Source organism: Abrus precatorius, unplaced genomic scaffold (genome assembly GCF_003935025.1).
Source record: "Abrus precatorius isolate BTA unplaced genomic scaffold, Abrus_2018 Scaffold7, whole genome shotgun sequence".
Taxonomy (NCBI): Eukaryota; Viridiplantae; Streptophyta; class Magnoliopsida; order Fabales; family Fabaceae; genus Abrus; species Abrus precatorius.
The window spans coordinates 30193601-30210624 of record NW_020874417.1 but is presented as its reverse complement, the minus strand read 5'-3'; the positions used below and the strand labels follow the sequence as shown (position 1 = coordinate 30210624).

Genomic DNA, 17024 nt, shown 5'->3' with positions numbered 1-17024 from the left:
TCCTTATTCATCAACTCTTCGTTACAAAATATTATTAATTTCAATTTTCAATGACATGAATCTATTTCCACATTTTACTCAATGAAATGAATCTAATTTGTTTAAAAAAATAATATGAGTCCTAATTAATAATTCCAAGTATTTAAATTAAGGAATTTGTAAATAAGACCACATAAACAGCATATCTAAACACTCCTTAAGAATTAATAAAAATACGTGCATGCTTTTCTTACTCTCTTTTTCTGTCTGTGAGTATTAAAATACGTGCATGTCTTAAATTTCATGCATTTGTGTTAAATACCTGGGGAAAAGTTTTTTTTCCCTCAAAGTAATATTAAAAAATGTTACTATCAGGGATAAGAAAACCAAACTATAATTTTACATTATTCTTTTCATAATTTGAAAGCATATTTAATATATTCTAGAACTTAAGTATTCAAAACAATTTTACACACCGGCCTATTTATAAGCAACAAATAAAAATTTCATTAAAACAAATAAAATTAGTTATATGTTATAAATTTTTATTTTATTGCAGATATACATATAATATTAAATGGTTAATACATCTTAAAAGAACTTAGCAGGTGATACATTTAAAAAAAAAAAAAAGAAGATATTTGCTTAAAAGAACTTAGCAGGTGACAAAAAAAACAACATACTAGTTGTAGTGTCTTCTGAAACATCTAAGATATATTTTTAAATTTGAATGATGAAAAAACAAAAAGAAAGAGGTAATTCTGCTAGAAAAACAGATAGTGCAAAATGTAATCTTCAAAACTTCTAGCTTTTATTTTTGAGAAGCAAAACTTCAAATGTGAAGGCCCAGTAATCAGGTTGTGAGCTAATGAGCTATAGAGTTGACGTAGTTCAAATAACAAAGATACTAGTAGGACTTACAGCATCATTACTATTTGGAATTTCTAATGGGCCTCTGCATATTGGTGTATCTTTGCCCTGTTTCATCTTCTCCAAGAAGTGCTACATGCTACATGTTCTGGCAGTTTTTGTTTCTTTGGGCCTGGGCTCTTGTTTTCCTGGGCCCTCAGTGCTTGCAATATTCTGACAAAAAATATTAGGAGAAGACAAGGTAATTTGCCTATATAAAATTTAAAAATAAAATAAAATAGAAGTTTAAAAACATTTTCTCTATCTAAAGGAAAACTTTTCATGTGGCATAAGTATCATTCAAGTAAGTGACGTCACTTAATTTTTTATTATTTTTTAAATAAGTACTATTTTCAAATTTGGTAATATTTATTTTTGAAAGATGCATCTCACGTGAAAAATAGTATATAAAATTTTAAAAATAATTAAGTTCTATCATCGATCATGGTTTGATGATATTATGTGACAAAATTTTGTGAGTGTTGGGTGTGTCAGAGATGATAGCAACATCAGCATTGTCATGGAATGATACTGTCACGATTGCTCCACATGGCATGTGCTTGAATGGTTACGCATTGGCCTTAACTTTTTCCTTCTCCTTCGTCTTTGTTCTTCCTCTTTGTCTTAATTTTTTGCTTGAATATTGTAAAAAAAAAAAAAAGAGGTTTTGCATTTTTAGTGACTCCACTGGTAACACATTTTGGGCCTAAATTAACGCGTAGCAATAGTGTGATGATCTGTCATATTAAATTAATACGTGATAATTTATTCTCGATACAAAATAATATTATTTTAAAATTTTTTAAAAATAATTTATTTTTTATCCTTAACTTTTAATATTTTTAGACATCTTATTTCTTCTCTCTAACTATTACTATAATGACATTTATGCTACACAAGTCTTTTATCTTAAGTTTTTTTAATTGCATCACAAGATCAAAGTCTCAAATCTATGAGTTAATGATGTGACATATTTTAAGTTTATATTTATAATTTTATTTTGGTTTATAAACACTTTTAATATGTTTTATTTTTAGAATTTTTACTATTTTTTACTTATTAGAATAAATTTGACCTATTGCAAATAAATGTTTTAATTTCGTATTTTTTGGTAAGTCTGATCACTTATTACTTTTTCGGTCATAAATTTTCTACAAATATCATTTTTGACTGATTCCAGTTGCATTAGATTCTACACATTTAAGGCTTCAAAATATATATGGATCGTTGGATTTGGAGTTGATTCAATTTCTTATTATTTTTTGAAGTTGAGACAAATTTGTTGAATATTGTTGCGAGATTGTATTTAGACTTTTTGTTATTAGATAATTGTATTTGGGTTTGTAGTTATAATTAAAGCCTGAATTTTGGCTATTTAGTTTACTCTAATCAGAACTTATAAATAGACTAATAAGGTTCTGATTTAGAGAAAATATTAAAATTTTGAAACTTTGCCGAAATAATAATCATTGCTTTTACTTTCTCTCGAATGTTCTCGTTCTTTTTCTCATACTTGTGTGAGTTAAATGTTTCGATGAAAGGCTAAACTTATCGTTCAATCCGCAGAATCCAAATGCTATTCCAACTTGATTTAAATGATTCGATGGAAGGCTAAATTTCTTGTTCAATCTGCAGAATCTAAACGCTATTCTGACTTGAATTATGCACTAAATTGTTCTAAGTTTGTTCTTTTTCTCTCTCTAATCTCAGAATTAAGTATTGCAATTGTGATTAACTTTTATGTTGTTAGAATTTAAATTAAGACTTGATTGATGTTTGATTTGATAATTAATGTGGATTAGATTAAATGATTATTTTATTTAATTTATAACTATGTTCAATTAAGTTATTCAATTGAATTAATAATTGAATTGGGTAATTGTTCAAACTCGAATTTAAATTTTTAGATACTGTGATAGTTGAAGTTGTACGCATTTGATATTATGTGGAATGATGTTTCTTAATTCATTTTTACTCAATTTTATTTTGTTCGTAATTCAATTCGATTATTTTGTAATTTTGAAAACTCAAAAAAATTTATTTGCATTTTTTAAAAGAAAACCTAAAATTGAATTTGATTGAGAATGTATCTCTGTGAATCGACTTAGGTTTGGGTCTATACTATAAAATCTTTAAAAAAACTTAGTTGTTTTGATAGAAACTCGGCATCGTCTATCAATGGACAACTAATTGTGATCGATTTAGTAAAAGAGTCTTATATGTACGATAATGAGTATATTGAGTATTTTGACTGTATAGGTTCTTAGAGTTATGCAATTATTGGTCACAATGCTAGTTAGGTTATTTTGGAGTTTCTCTATTGCAAATAGAAAAATTATTTATTTAGTACAATCATGTTGATCAATTTCTTCTTAAGACCAATGGTAGAGTTGTCACCTTAAAACTCTTTGATTTTCCTAGTGTCTCTAAATTTACTGTTTGTGAAACTCTTATATCTCCTTATAATATTTTTTTTTGTAATTCATAACCTCTTTGAGGCGAACAAGAAAGAGATTGTTATAGTTTTTTTTTATAAATTTTTTATCAAAAATACTAGTTTTATCATTCTTATATTTGATAGTTTATTGCAGCAATAGCCAAGAGAAAAAAGAAAGATGTAATAAAAAAAACACCAAAAACAAGAATGAAATTTATTACTCAAAAATATCAAAAAATATGGATGAAAATAAATTATTTTTAAAATATTTTAAAACAAAACTATTTTATGTCTCTAATAAAGTGTCACATATTATTTAATATGACAAATCATCAATTTTGTTACTTAATTTTAACTTTATTCAATTAATAATGTGATTAATAATTATTAATTTTAAAAATTAAGATTTCAAATATCAAATTTGAAGACCAATTTTAGTTAAGTTATACTAAAGTGAGGAATATCACATTAGATAGAAAAATTATTTTGCCAATACTCTACTTTGTTAATTTGTTTTTATTTCTACCCTATGGCAAAAAAAACCGAGAAGAGAAAAAAAAAAAAAAAAAGCAGAAGAAGAACATGCTGATTGAAAGCAAAAAGCAAGATGAGAAGAGTTTTCTCTAAAGCGACAAAAGTTTTGCTTTGTACGGAAAAAGGAGTAAGTTAAAGCAATTAAGGATGTGGTCGTGACAGATACACACGCAACGGTTTAGCTGAAACTTGATCGCAAGGGAATGTAAAGCACAAACAATAATCACACACGAACGCGAAACTATGAACGTAGATTAAATTAAAAAAACGATAAGCTTTTTCACTAATGGAAAAGAGGAAAGCATGAGGGGCAGGCACGTGTGAAGCATATATGAAGTCATACCTATAAATATTTACTCACAAACGCAATCAAAGCGACCGCCTAAGAACACAACACAATCTTCAAGTTGGAATAGAAGAACACAACATCAAAGACGCCATGACCCAACAACAAAGCCAAAGGATAATAATGACCCTCCAAGGCGCACGTTAGCGTGATGTGCAGGACCAAAAAGAGCACCAGCGTGGTAGAACCCAGAAACAGAAACAGAAACAGAAACACTAAGAGAAACATGCACGCGAACAACTCTCATCCTCAACCAACACGAACCTTAACATCCTCATCGTCCAATTACGAATCCTCAACCAGCGATGTCCCCATCACAGAATCAAGAAGCTATGTATACGACAACACCAAAAACAGAGACTGGTCGAAATCATCTTCCATCTCAAGCCGTGCCTCTCTTTCAAGCCTCAAAGACACTCTCCCAGAAAACCCTAATATCTACAACTTCTCTGAGATCTCTGCAGCCACCTCCAATTTGTCCACCCCACGCCTCTCCTCCTCCTCATGGCGTTGTTTCATTCGCGACCGAGACGTCGTCGTTTTCCAGCGCAAGTTTCGCCGCCAGTTTGACCTATCAGAGCTCCGCCACCGCCTCGCTCTTATCTGTCGGAGCCACCACAGCAGCCTCGTCAAACTCCTCGGAGCTTCAATTTCCGGCAACTACATTTTCCTCGTCTACGACTTCGTCCCTGGCGCTAGCCTCGTCGATTGCCTCCGAAATCGGCGGAACCCTAGCTTCACCGATCTTTCCACCTGGACTTCGAGGATGCAAATCGCATCCGATATCGCCCACGGCCTCGATTACATCCACAATTCCTCCGGTTCCGGTTTCGTTCACAACCACATCAAGAGCTCCAGCATCGTCGTCGCCGAGGACAATTTCAGCGCCAAGATCTGCCACTTCGGCACATCTGATCTCTGCGGCGAGGCCGTCGGAGAGGTTTCCGGCGCGAGGTTGGATAGGTCCGGTAGCCGGACGGTGAGGTTCGAGGGGACGAGGGGGTACATGGCGCCGGAATTTCAGGTGACCGGCGTGGCGACGCAGAAGACCGACGTGTACGCGTTCGGAGTGGTGGTTTTGGAGCTTCTGAGCGGGGATGAAGCGGTGAGGTTCGAATTCGATGACGACGGCAGTTACAAGAGGGTGAGCGTGGTGGAGACGGCGAGGGTGGCGGTGGAGGAGAACGGCGGCGCGAGGAAGTGGGTGGATAAGAGGCTGAGAGATTCGTTTCCGATGGACGTGGCAGAGAGAATGATTCGGGTCGGGTTGGAGTGTGTTGAAGATGACCCGAATAAGAGACCGGATATGGGTCGGGTCTCGATTGAGGTGTCGAAGTTGTACTTGGAATCGAAGAAGTGGGCTGAGAACATGGGAACTGATATTGACTTATCTGTCTCATTGGCCCCACGGTAACGTTTTTCTTGGGTTTGTTTATACGTATTTTGGTTCTTTTTTGTTTTCTTTCTATTTGCATTCTTTTCAATTCTATTTAAATTTTTATTTTTTTGTATATAAAAAAAAGCACTGATTTTTAGCAAAAAAAACAAAGCACTGATTGTGGCAAGAGATTGACGTATACTAGTTTATGGATTATGGTTGCAAAATTGTGTAAAGTTTTGTTGATACAGGATAAAGGATCAGATTAGAAAAATTCTACCAGTATTTGATTGAGCTTTGATATATTTTTTTATTTATCTTTTCAGTTTTTTTTCTATGGAAATAGTCAGATACTTAGACTAGAAAGATTCAACCAATATTTGATTGCGCTTTGCTGTATTTTTTATTTGTCTTTTTAATAAATTTTCTATTGTTTTGTAAAGTAAATATTGAATAAAAGTGTATTTATTTATTATTTTAAAAATGTAAATTTTTTTTAATTTAATAGTCAAGAAGATATTTTAAAATAGAAAAACTTAAAATCATTCTTGGACGCAAGTTAAGCCAACTTAATTAAGGAACCATCGCAGATACCATACATTGGATGTTGGAAGTGTTATCTTGATATATTTTTCAGTCAAGTTCAGATTCTATCATCATTACATTAGTGTCTTGTAATATTATTCAGTAGTGCTAGTAATAATCATCTCATCCATTTTATAGAACAGCTATTCTTATTCCGCCACTGGTCTTTAACTAATAACTATTGGTCAAAGCAAGCAAATTCATGCTTGTTTAAAATGCTTTTATATACATGCGTGTTTACTTAAGCAAATGAGATATGTATAGCTAAAATTATTTAATATTTTCTCTTAAATTTAACTTAAGCAGGTTTCTTATTATTGTCATTACTATCGTTACTTACACCCATTCAGCAAACATGCGTCTCCATTATTAAAATTTTGTATTTTTAACATGATCATAGGTTGAATATCATTCTAACAATAAATGAAAGGATAAAATGATTATTTACCAACTGAAATAAATTATTCTAAATCATGTTAGAAATCATCCAAACACAGGTAGGGTAGTTGATTAATTTCATTCTTTTTTTCTTGTCAATTTAAATACAATTCACTTAACTTTTATTTCCATCTCACTTATATTTGTTTGTATTTTTATTTTTATTTCATTCCACCATTCAAATAAGCATTTGTTGTTTAAGAATGATTTTCTTAAAATAAAATCAAAGTTTAAACCAAGAGAGAATGTTGAAGGAGAATAGAGTGAAAGTGTTGGGGAGAGGGGAGGGGGAGATGAAAAACAAATGCTCTTAGGGTCAAATTTTTCAACCAAACAAAAATGATGGGAATTGAAATTGAAATCCACCGGACGATGGGAATGAAAACGGCGGCGACGGCTGATGACAAAGAAATTTTCTTGACTTTTGGTGTATTGGTTGACAATTCACGAGCACTCAAACCAAACCATATTGGGCGTGCTTTCCCACCACTACCAGTTGTGCTCATGCAGTTTTCTATATGAGCATTGTTATTCAATACAATAAAATTTAGTACAAATTTATATAAATACACGTGAATGAATTTTATTACTTGAATGTGAGTCAAATAAATAAAAAAGGTAATTTTTACTGTTTGATGAAAAATATAGGCATTTCATCAATTTATTTTCCCTACTAAACATCATTTTCGTTGGTATAATTTTGGCCCCCTGATTCTTCCACGTCTATTGAGTCTATACTGTAGTATTTTTAGCTCCTAGTTGATATTTTTATTCTTAATGTTTTTCTACAATATTTGTTTATCTATTTTTTATAAACTTATTTCTTTTATTTTTCATAGAAAAGTAATTATCTGTTTTCCAAATAAATTCTCTTTAAATTTTTATACAAATATTAAAAAACATCGGACGGATTCGTAGAATTATGCCCATAATTCAACTAAAAGCACACACTGTTTGATAATAAATGTAAAAAAAAGAAGAAGAATATTTGAATGCAATATCAGAATTAAAAGTGGGATCCAACCTCACCTCTACGCAACATTTGTGTCAAAAAAAATGAAAAAAAAAGAATTTAACAGTATAAAATTTTGTACTATTATTTAATTATAAATTATTAAATCAGTAATGATTATTTATTTTTATAATGATTTATATTTATAAAATTTTAATTAATAGTATAAAAATGTTTATACTAACCTTGTATTGACATTAAACAAAAAAAATATATTATATACGAATACAAGAAGACAACTAAGTGCAAGAAAAAAAAGAGTGAAGGGTAGAAAGAGGAAGAAATGTTGACACTATCCTCTTCACTATTTCTTTTTAACACAATTAATATCCAATAATAAGATAATTGATTGGGTAATAAATTAAATTAGAATGGAATATATATATATATATATATATATATATATATATATATAAAACTATTTTACGGTAGTCAAATCATGTCAAAATCAATGAAAAAGTCAAGTGCACTGTCGAATTCAATCCACTAAATTAACAAGAATAATTTTTAAATTAAAACTTTTTTTTTCAAACGTGGTAAATATTTTCATATAAATTATATTATGAAATATGAATTATTTTGCTAAAATAACTTAATTTGATATATAGCGAAACCAAATTTGTCGAGTGTTCACTTCATTATCCTGTCTGCTTCTATAAAAGTTATATTTTATTTGTTTATAATTATAAAATTCACTTTTATTTTAAAATATTGTTATTAATTTCATCATTCAACAAAAAAAATTTAAAACAATTTTTCAAACTAATTATTTTTAGTTGTTAATTATTTTGAAAACCCTAAACAAACACTAAAAGTTCTTAAACGTATTTTTTTATAAATAAAAAAGTTATTGAAAAATGCTGAAAATATCACTTTAACAACATTAACTTGTTTGGTCCTGTATTTTTAAGGGCATTTCCTTTTTCAGATTAATTTTAAATTGTTAGTATAGTATAAAAGTCTTTATACCCACGGGCCGAAGCAAAACCTGGGGAGAACGAAAGTCGAAAAGCCCAAAAGTGGTAGCCTAGAAAAGAAGAAAAGCCCAAGAAATGAGAGAGTAGGAGTGTTTGGGAATGGCGATGGCGGCAAGGATGTTGCAGAGGCGATTCATCTCTATTTTTTCTGGACAAACCCATCATCCCATTCTTCAAGGTATCCATCTTCTCACCCTTCATTATTTTCCTATTCCTTTGTGTATCTGTTGTTGTTGTAGATAATTCCTCTTAGGGATTCTTCATGCCTTTAGTTCCATATTTTGATCTCATGGTTTAACACTTTGGCTTCGTTTACTTTACTTACGTATACTCTATCGTCTTGTTAAAGTTGTAATTTTCATTCTTTTTTCGCTTTGAAGATTTTAAGAGCTTGAAACTCGTTACCTGTTTGTTTTATTGTTGAATATAATTGATTTTGAATTGTTGAGCGTAATTGTTATTTATATCCAAATTCCAAATTAATCTCAACCATTGATTTTTCCCTCGAACATGTGGGACTCTGTGTATTTTAAAAAACAATGAAGAGGTGTCTAGTTCTCTCTTCTTCTCTCTTTGTGCATTCCCACGTGTGTGTAAATTTTTCTTATTGATACGTGAAATGTTGTTTATTGGCAGGGTCCTCTCGGTATTCTCCTGCCAGTGCAATATTAAACAGATATGGATTTCATCAAAGAGGGGTCACCACACATACAACTCCAATCAAACATGTTAGTGAAGATGTAGAAAATAAGGAAGACGCTACCTTAAAATCAAGTCTAAACCCAGATAATGTTCCTACATCCATTAGCATTAATGAGAACTCTGCAGTAAAGTTTTCTGCCCATTCCAGTTTGAAAACATCCTCAAGGCATGATCTTGCTATGGTTTTTACCTGCAAGGTCTGTGAAACGAGATCCATTAAGACAGTTTGTCGCCAATCGTATGAGAAAGGTGTAGTGGTAGCCAGATGTGGGGGGTGTAATAATCTTCACTTGATTGCAGATCACCTTGGGTGGTTTGGTGAACCAGGTAGCATTGAGGACTTCCTGGCTTCTCGTGGAGAAGAAGTTAAAAGAGGTTCAGTTGATACACTGAATCTAACATTGGAAGATATAGCTGGAAGAAAACCTTGAAATGTACAATTTGACCAAATATATGGTTCCATTAGGGTATATCACTGAGAGTTTGGAAGGGCAAGGGAGTGTAACAATAGTTGCTGTTTTCTTGATTATCCTCATTCAAAAGTGACATATTAATGTACTGTTTTCTTCATTAATTATTTTTGGTGCCTGATGAAGGAATGGAATGCCTTTGAGATCTTGTGTAAACAGTAGCCACAGAGGAATAATAAGTTGGGATGTGAGGTTCTGGAGGAAACAACTTTGGTAATAGATTGTGTCATGTCTGTTCTTCGATCATGAAATTTCCTTGCATCATTAAATCATCATACCATTGTCTAGCTACTCTTACTACTCAAGGGATTATGCCGACCCCTTATCATATTTTACATTGTGATCTCATGTATTCAGTTTGGGTAGACTTGTGTAACTTGTCTATGCACATATATTACATATGTGAGAGTAGCTAGCTTAAATTGTTGATAGCTAGCTTAAATTGTTGATAGATTGTTTGCTTTCAGCTGAGAAAGCTAGAGAAAGGATAGTTATGCTAATGAATTGTGCTTATTGACGTAGAAGAGTTATGCTAAGAGTTTGTTTATGTAATTGTTGGAATCGATTTCCACAGAATCAGAAAATAACCAATGCCATTGAACATGTTTTGTAAATCGTCCTCTATTTACTGCAACCGTTAATTTTGGCATCCTTAATCAATTCCTAATATGGGAACGGTAAACCAATCAAGCTCAAAATATACCACTGTAAGAAAACTGAGAAAGTGTATTGCCGTTTTTAAAATATAACAGCCAGAATTTGCACATAACTGAGATTTCAGGAGGGGGAGCATGGATAATGAATAGGGGAATCTTTCATTATGTTATTTTCTTTTATTTGCATTTTTGCCTTTTCTTTCATGAAAATTAATTTTTTGTACAACTGAAAGATTTTGTAATTGTATAATTAGAATAAGAGTGCTTCAAGCACATTCCTTAAGGAGTGTTTGAATAATCTCATTGAATGTTTTCAACTACTTAAAAAACAAAGATAAAATGATTTTTTGGGTTTTAATATCACAAACATTTTCTTTATTATTATTATTATTATTATTATTGTATTCTTAATCAGTATTTCTAGCACAATGTTTAATATTTGCTATACAATAATTAAGTAAACGTTGAGCTTATAAAGAATATATGTGTAAATGATATTTATTTTGAAAGTAAATTTAGAAAATGAAAGATTACCTTAGCTTAGACTTTAGTATATCTTATGAAGTACTTTTCATTGTTTTAAAAACACACACACACATATATATATATATATATATATTTGTATTTTGACACAATAGATACTTCATTTTATTAATAAATATTGCTACATTTTTTCTTTTTGTTTCCATCGCTAGATTTCAATCAAACAAAAAAACGTATTTACGTGCATATGATGTTATATTTATATATAAATGTATAATGACAAGTTTTCTTCCTTTTCTCGTTTATGTCCATTGTGCCAAGAAAGGAAAAAATAAGTAATTACATGTTTTTAACCCATTATTTTGAAAAGAAAAGAAAAAAAAAAAAACCGAACCCCTCGAGGCGGCGTAAGAGAGAGTGAAAGAGAGTTAAACGAAACCAAAGTGAGAACCATAGGCGAAGTGGGTAGAAAAGGAATAGGATTAGAAGAATCGAAGTAGTAAGAGGAATGGCGTGTCACTCTGTTATTTCATCTTCTCTTCGAATAACAAATTCAATGGCCATGAAGGGTGTCCTTTCCTTCGCACCCACCCCACCTCTGTTCCATCGTCTCACTAAAGCCTTCACCTTTGTTACGTTTCGTGCTTCCACTAAACCCCCCACTAAGTCATTTCAAGGTTTCCTTAGTTTACTAATCAAATATATCTTTTTTTTTTTTTTTTTTTTTTGTGATTCTGTTATCTATTCTGTCTCGTGTGCTTATATTATATTGTTGGAATTGTCACTTGCTGCCGTTGGTGTATTAAAAACTGAATGAGCCTAGCCCAGTATTTTTATTTATTTATTTATTTATTTTGTGTGTATGGCCATTAATTGATTTGTTATTTTTTTTTTTATTCATTTAGTTAAGTAATGTGGATAAGAGAAGCTAACAAGTTATTAGAAATTGATAAGGAGGTATAGAATGGGGAAGTAAGTTAAGTAAAGGAAAGAGGATATATGTTAGTGATTTTTCTGATAATCTTTTGTGCAGTAATCTCATTTTTAATCAAATGGGTAGTAGGTTCAGTATACTTTTATATTACTAGTTTAGAGTGGACCACAGTTTAGTCCAACTGTGTAGTGTATGAATGATGATGCTGTTTATCCATTTTATTGCTTTCGTAGGAAATATAGATTGTAGTTTTTGCTTTGAATTTGAGATTGTCTGATGTGGCAGTGCATGCTTTAAGGTAAAAAAGGGAGTGCTTTGCTTAAACAATTTGTGCTTTTGAGACACCTATTGAGTATTTTTTAACACATTTTTGTGGTTGCTACCTTTTCTTGTTGTCAGTGAGATCGGTGGCTTCTCCCACAGAAGCTGTGTCAGGGTTTGATGACATGGTTTCTGGCACTGAGAGGAAGTACTACATGCTTGGTGGGAAAGGGGGGGTAGGGAAGACAAGCTGTGCTGCTTCTCTTGCTGTTAAATTTGCCAATAATGGACACCCCACTCTTGTGGTTTCCACTGATCCTGCGCATTCTTTGAGTGATTCTTTTGCTCAGGTTGATTGCATTCCTTGTAGTTCTAATGATGCGTGCACACTAGCTGTTTCAAAATCTGGTTGTATTGTGCTGTCCGTAAGCGTAACACAAGTTTTGCCTATTGTATTCTAGGATTTGACAGGAGGCACATTGGTGCCAGTGGAAGGACCTGATTATCCACTTTTTGCTCTCGAAGTAAGCTGCCATTGCTGTAGAATAGATTAGCTGATATTTAGCATCTAATTTGTTTGATGAGATGATTGATATTTTTATGAGAATATGCGAAACCAGTCCCTGCTTATTTTACTTAAGTTTTTAGCTCCTTACTTCCTATGCAGATAAACCCTGAGAACGCTAGGGAAGAGTTTCGAAATGCCACTAAAAAAAATGGTGGAACTGGTGTCAAAGACTTCATGGATGGCATGGGACTTGGAATGATTGTAGACCAGGTAAAGCTTTATTGCAATGTTATCATCAGCATTTCTGGTTATGTATTTTTTCTAAGGGGATATTTGTGATGTGAATTTTATAGTTTGATGAATTTTCTTAAAGGCAGAAATTTTCTATTAGAACTATAGTTTCATATGCTATCAACCTGCCATGATATTGGCATGCTGTATGTCATACATCTTTGAAATGAAAACTCCTCTTAGCCAGATTAACTTTGAAGAGCTGATTAATTTAGACATTAAGTACTGTGGGAAACCGAGTTATTTAGGAAAAAATAATTTAGGAGATTTATTCTATTTTATTTGTTATTTGTACAGCTATGTATAATGTATAATTAGGAAAGAATCTATGATTCAAGGGATCCTAGAATGGAATAGGAAGTTATTATTTTTCCTAAAATATTGCAGGCTGCTGTATTTATTTGTACAATGTCTCAATGAAATAAATAAGATAAACAACCTATTCTTTATAAGTACTAAAGAATAAAAAGGGAAAAAAGTGCCACACACATACAGAGGGTTAGGACAGGTCAAGAGCACTGTAAATCAAAATCAATCTGAAAACAATAATAACTTCTGTTAGAATCAGTATTTAACAAACTCTATTTAACAAGTTTGTTTCTACTCCATAAAATCATGTTGAAACTAACATATAATATGCTTTTATTTACCACTCGACTGCATACCTCTAGCTGTTTTAATTTTTATAGAATTTTGTTATGCAAGATTACCATTATAACTAGGAAATGCTGGAAGATAATTGGTTTTGCTCCACTATAAGCCTGCTTTTCTAAGATGGGTTGTTTAATCTTTTGGTTGACATAGTTGGGAGAGCTCAAACTGGGAGAATTACTGGATACACCCCCTCCTGGACTGGATGAAGCTATTGCGATTGCCAAGGCATGCTTTTTTTTTTATGTGCCATAATAATTTGTTACGTTGCTAATTATTCATACCATAAACTGTTTTTTGTGCTCTTCTAACAATTTAAAACCTCTTGCCAGGTTATGCAATTTCTTGAATCACAGGAATATAGCATGTTTACTCGAATAGTATTTGATACAGCACCTACGGTGAGCTAAAGATAATGTATATATATGTCACATCCCCTTTGTTTTTGGACATTATCTGATAGGATTTATGCATATTCCTGAACAGGGCCATACACTACGATTGTTGTCCTTGCCTGATTTCTTGGATGCATCCATCGGTAAGATACTGAAGGTAAGATTACTAGTTATGATAAAATAACCCATCCCCTACCCCCAACACACACAAACACTCATTCCTTATGTGAATTACAATTGATTCACTTCCTTTAGAAGCGAATGGATAAAATACTGGACTTAATATCCTATGCAGTGCCTGAGATATTGTTTCAAATAAAACGATTATGTTCCTGGAGCTATAAGCACTGAATGCAAATAACTCAGCCACCCTGCCTTTGGTTCATGGAATATTGGTAATGACTTTTAGTCCAGTAAAAAAAGAGTTGAAAGACACCCAAAAGAACCATAAATAAAGTTATTGAAAGAAACCTTTTGATTAATTAGATTTATGAAAATTTAGTTTTTGACCAAGTTTAATGGTGTTGTATAATCCATGCAGACAACATCGCATAGTGGGATAAGACTTGTCTTCTGTTGTATCTTTTTCATTAATGATTCAAAACTCTTTATACTTGACATGACATCTGGCAAGAAGCAGACAGAATATTAAATTGTTGATGCTTGTATATTAACAAATCTGTGTCTGGACAAGCATTACATAAAAATGCTTGACTCAGTGAGATTTAATAAAAGGTTTACTGACAAATGAACAAAATTTCTATGCATGCAATGCTTCACAAATGGTTAATTGTATTTAATATTCCTTCTACTGAGTGAAAAGTTAGGACATCATCCAGGGTCTCTCTTCCCCCCATCTCCATCACCAGACCCCACTCCCTTCCCAAGTTCCGATCTCAGAGGGATCCTTACAGTAATTGATGCCAATTTTTGTGCTGCAGCTAAGACAAAAGATAGCTTCTGCTACCTCAGCAATTAAATCCGTGTTTGGGCAAGAAGGAACTCAACCAGATGCGGTAAGATTTATACCTGGGGCTAGTGTTGCATGTAGGTTCATCTTAATATGCTGTAAGATATTGCGGTTGTTGTATCTTGATGGTGCAGGCTGACAAATTGGAGAAGCTAAGGGAGAGGATGATAAAAGTGCGTGAGCTCTTTCGTGACACTGATTCGACAGAATTTGTCATTGTTACAATCCCCACGGTATGGCGAGGAAATGTGTACCCTAACTGAATAATATTTGAACAACGGGTGCATATAATGGTGAATTGACCTGTAATGTAGTATCACCAACCCTTCCATTCTGTGAATGATTTATCTAATTACCATTATAACATGTTCCTTTATGTGAAATTATGAAGTCCCACCCCCACACTTTTCAGCGCCTTCTCCTCCCGCTGTCCACTAACAATCCACGGGTGTGTAAATTTTTCCTATTTAAAGAAAAGAAATTTCAAATTTGAAGGAAGATTTGTGTGCTGGACAAAAGCTCTGGGGTTGAGTACAAAAAGAATAAGACTTTGAGGGGAATCAAAATTTTACAAGTAACAAAAATGAAACCAGGCAAAATTATAGGGTTTTGGGTTTTTACCTTTTGACAAAGAAGAAAAGAATCAAGGAGAGGAAAATAATTGAAAGAAAGAAGTGTATTGAACTGGGCATGTGTAGGGGCGAATAGGAGTAAAAACGCATCTATAGTTGCTCTTGAGCTCAGTGATTTCCTGTATACAGCGGAAGCAGACTTAATCTTTTTGCCAAATTTACTTTCACTATAAGATTCGGCTAAATCATTTAATGGAAAAAAGGAATCTGCCTTATCAGTGTGCTTTTTGATGGAACACAATGTCCTGTTTGATTTATGTAGCCAATCTCACTCAGTGGAAAAAGACTTTTGTCGCTGTCGTTTACTAACCGAATGATAGATAGCTTCATTATGTAGTTCTTAATCATTTGTGTCTTTACTTTCTAAGGTCATGGCAGTTAGTGAGTCCTCCAGATTGAGTGCTTCCTTGAAGAAGGAAAATGTTCCTGTGAAGAGACTAATTGTCAATCAGATTCTTCCACCATCTGCATCCGATTGCAAGTTTTGTGCTGTGAAAAGAAAGGTACCTTGACTGTGTACTCTCTATTTTTGCGTGGGTTTAATCTGAATGGGAAACTAAAATGTAATTCAATTAATAATAATGTTGCTATAAGCGAGACAAGTAATAGCTGGCTGTTTATATCAAACTAGAACTTCAAAGCTTGAGAAGGGGGTGGGCTCTCGCATGTGCTGTTTATTTTTATTTGAAAGGTGAAAACTCACTGTAAACATTTTTCAGGATCAAATGCGTGCCCTTGATATAATTCAGAATGATCCAGAACTCTCTAGTTTAGTGCTGATCCAGGCACCACTTGTTGATGTTGAAATAAGAGGCGTTCCAGCTCTAAGATTTCTGGGTGACATGATTTGGAAATGACCATCGCACAGATGCTCAAATAATGATTAGGTAATATGTTATCATGGTGGTATTCAAGTATAATTGCTCCTTTAAGCTTATTATAGTACTATTTATCTTTTAAGTCATTGGACAATTATTTGTAGCCATAATAAGATCAGACCATTTATATTTATGCTGAAGTTAGAATTTCTTGGTTTTAATATTGTTAGGTTAATTTAGCAATTTACTGAAGCTGGCAGTTGAAACATAGACTCACGGCATGAGATTAAGGCGTATCAGATTTATATAGTGAAGCAGCTGATATTTCAGAATCGGTGCTGGCAGTCCTTAAAGAGGCCCCGGCTTTCAATATTTACAAAGCTAGAGTTTCGAAAAACCAGAAAATCTTTTTTTTTTCCTCACATTATAAATATTATCATTGTAAATTTCTTGATTCAGTATCTGTGTCTTTACTATTTTAGTTCTCACCGCTATTTTTTTTGGGCTACACTTGGATCTTAAGGTTCGATTTTGTTGAAGCTGAATTTATCACATCTAACATCATGATGTTAACCGTAACTTGCATATTTAGGTCAATATTAACCAATTTTAGCTCCAAAAAATTTATCCGACATTCTTCAAATCACGAGAATCCTAA

The 17024-nt window shown here is 32.6% G+C and overlaps 3 protein-coding genes across 3 annotated transcripts; all 3 read left to right on the top strand.

The window, feature by feature from the left end:
• Positions 1 to 4242: 4242 nt before the first annotated feature.
• On the top strand, positions 4243 to 5873 carry LOC113873309 (lysM domain receptor-like kinase 3). Its single transcript, XM_027511371.1, has one exon. It carries the CDS (start codon positions 4357 to 4359, stop codon positions 5617 to 5619), a length of 1263 nt encoding a protein of 420 aa, XP_027367172.1. The 5' UTR covers positions 4243 to 4356; the 3' UTR covers positions 5620 to 5873.
• A 2813-nt stretch (positions 5874 to 8686) lies between these two features.
• Positions 8687 to 10375, top strand: LOC113873114 (DNL-type zinc finger protein). Its single transcript, XM_027511098.1, has 2 exons — positions 8687 to 8773; positions 9232 to 10375. Exons 1-2 carry the CDS (start codon positions 8695 to 8697, stop codon positions 9726 to 9728), a joined length of 576 nt encoding a protein of 191 aa, XP_027366899.1. The 5' UTR covers positions 8687 to 8694; the 3' UTR covers positions 9729 to 10375.
• Positions 10376 to 11288: 913 nt separating this feature from the next.
• Positions 11289 to 16981, top strand: LOC113872057 (ATPase ARSA1-like). The gene is made up of 12 exons (XM_027509278.1): positions 11289 to 11583; positions 12240 to 12451; positions 12563 to 12625; positions 12769 to 12879; positions 13705 to 13779; positions 13884 to 13952; positions 14038 to 14103; positions 14888 to 14962; positions 15051 to 15149; positions 15917 to 16051; positions 16268 to 16435; positions 16597 to 16981. The coding sequence occupies exons 1-11, from the start codon at positions 11415 to 11417 to the stop codon at positions 16403 to 16405; spliced, it is 1212 nt and encodes a 403-aa protein (XP_027365079.1). The 5' UTR covers positions 11289 to 11414; the 3' UTR covers positions 16406 to 16435; positions 16597 to 16981.
• The last annotated feature ends 43 nt before the right edge of the window (positions 16982 to 17024 follow it).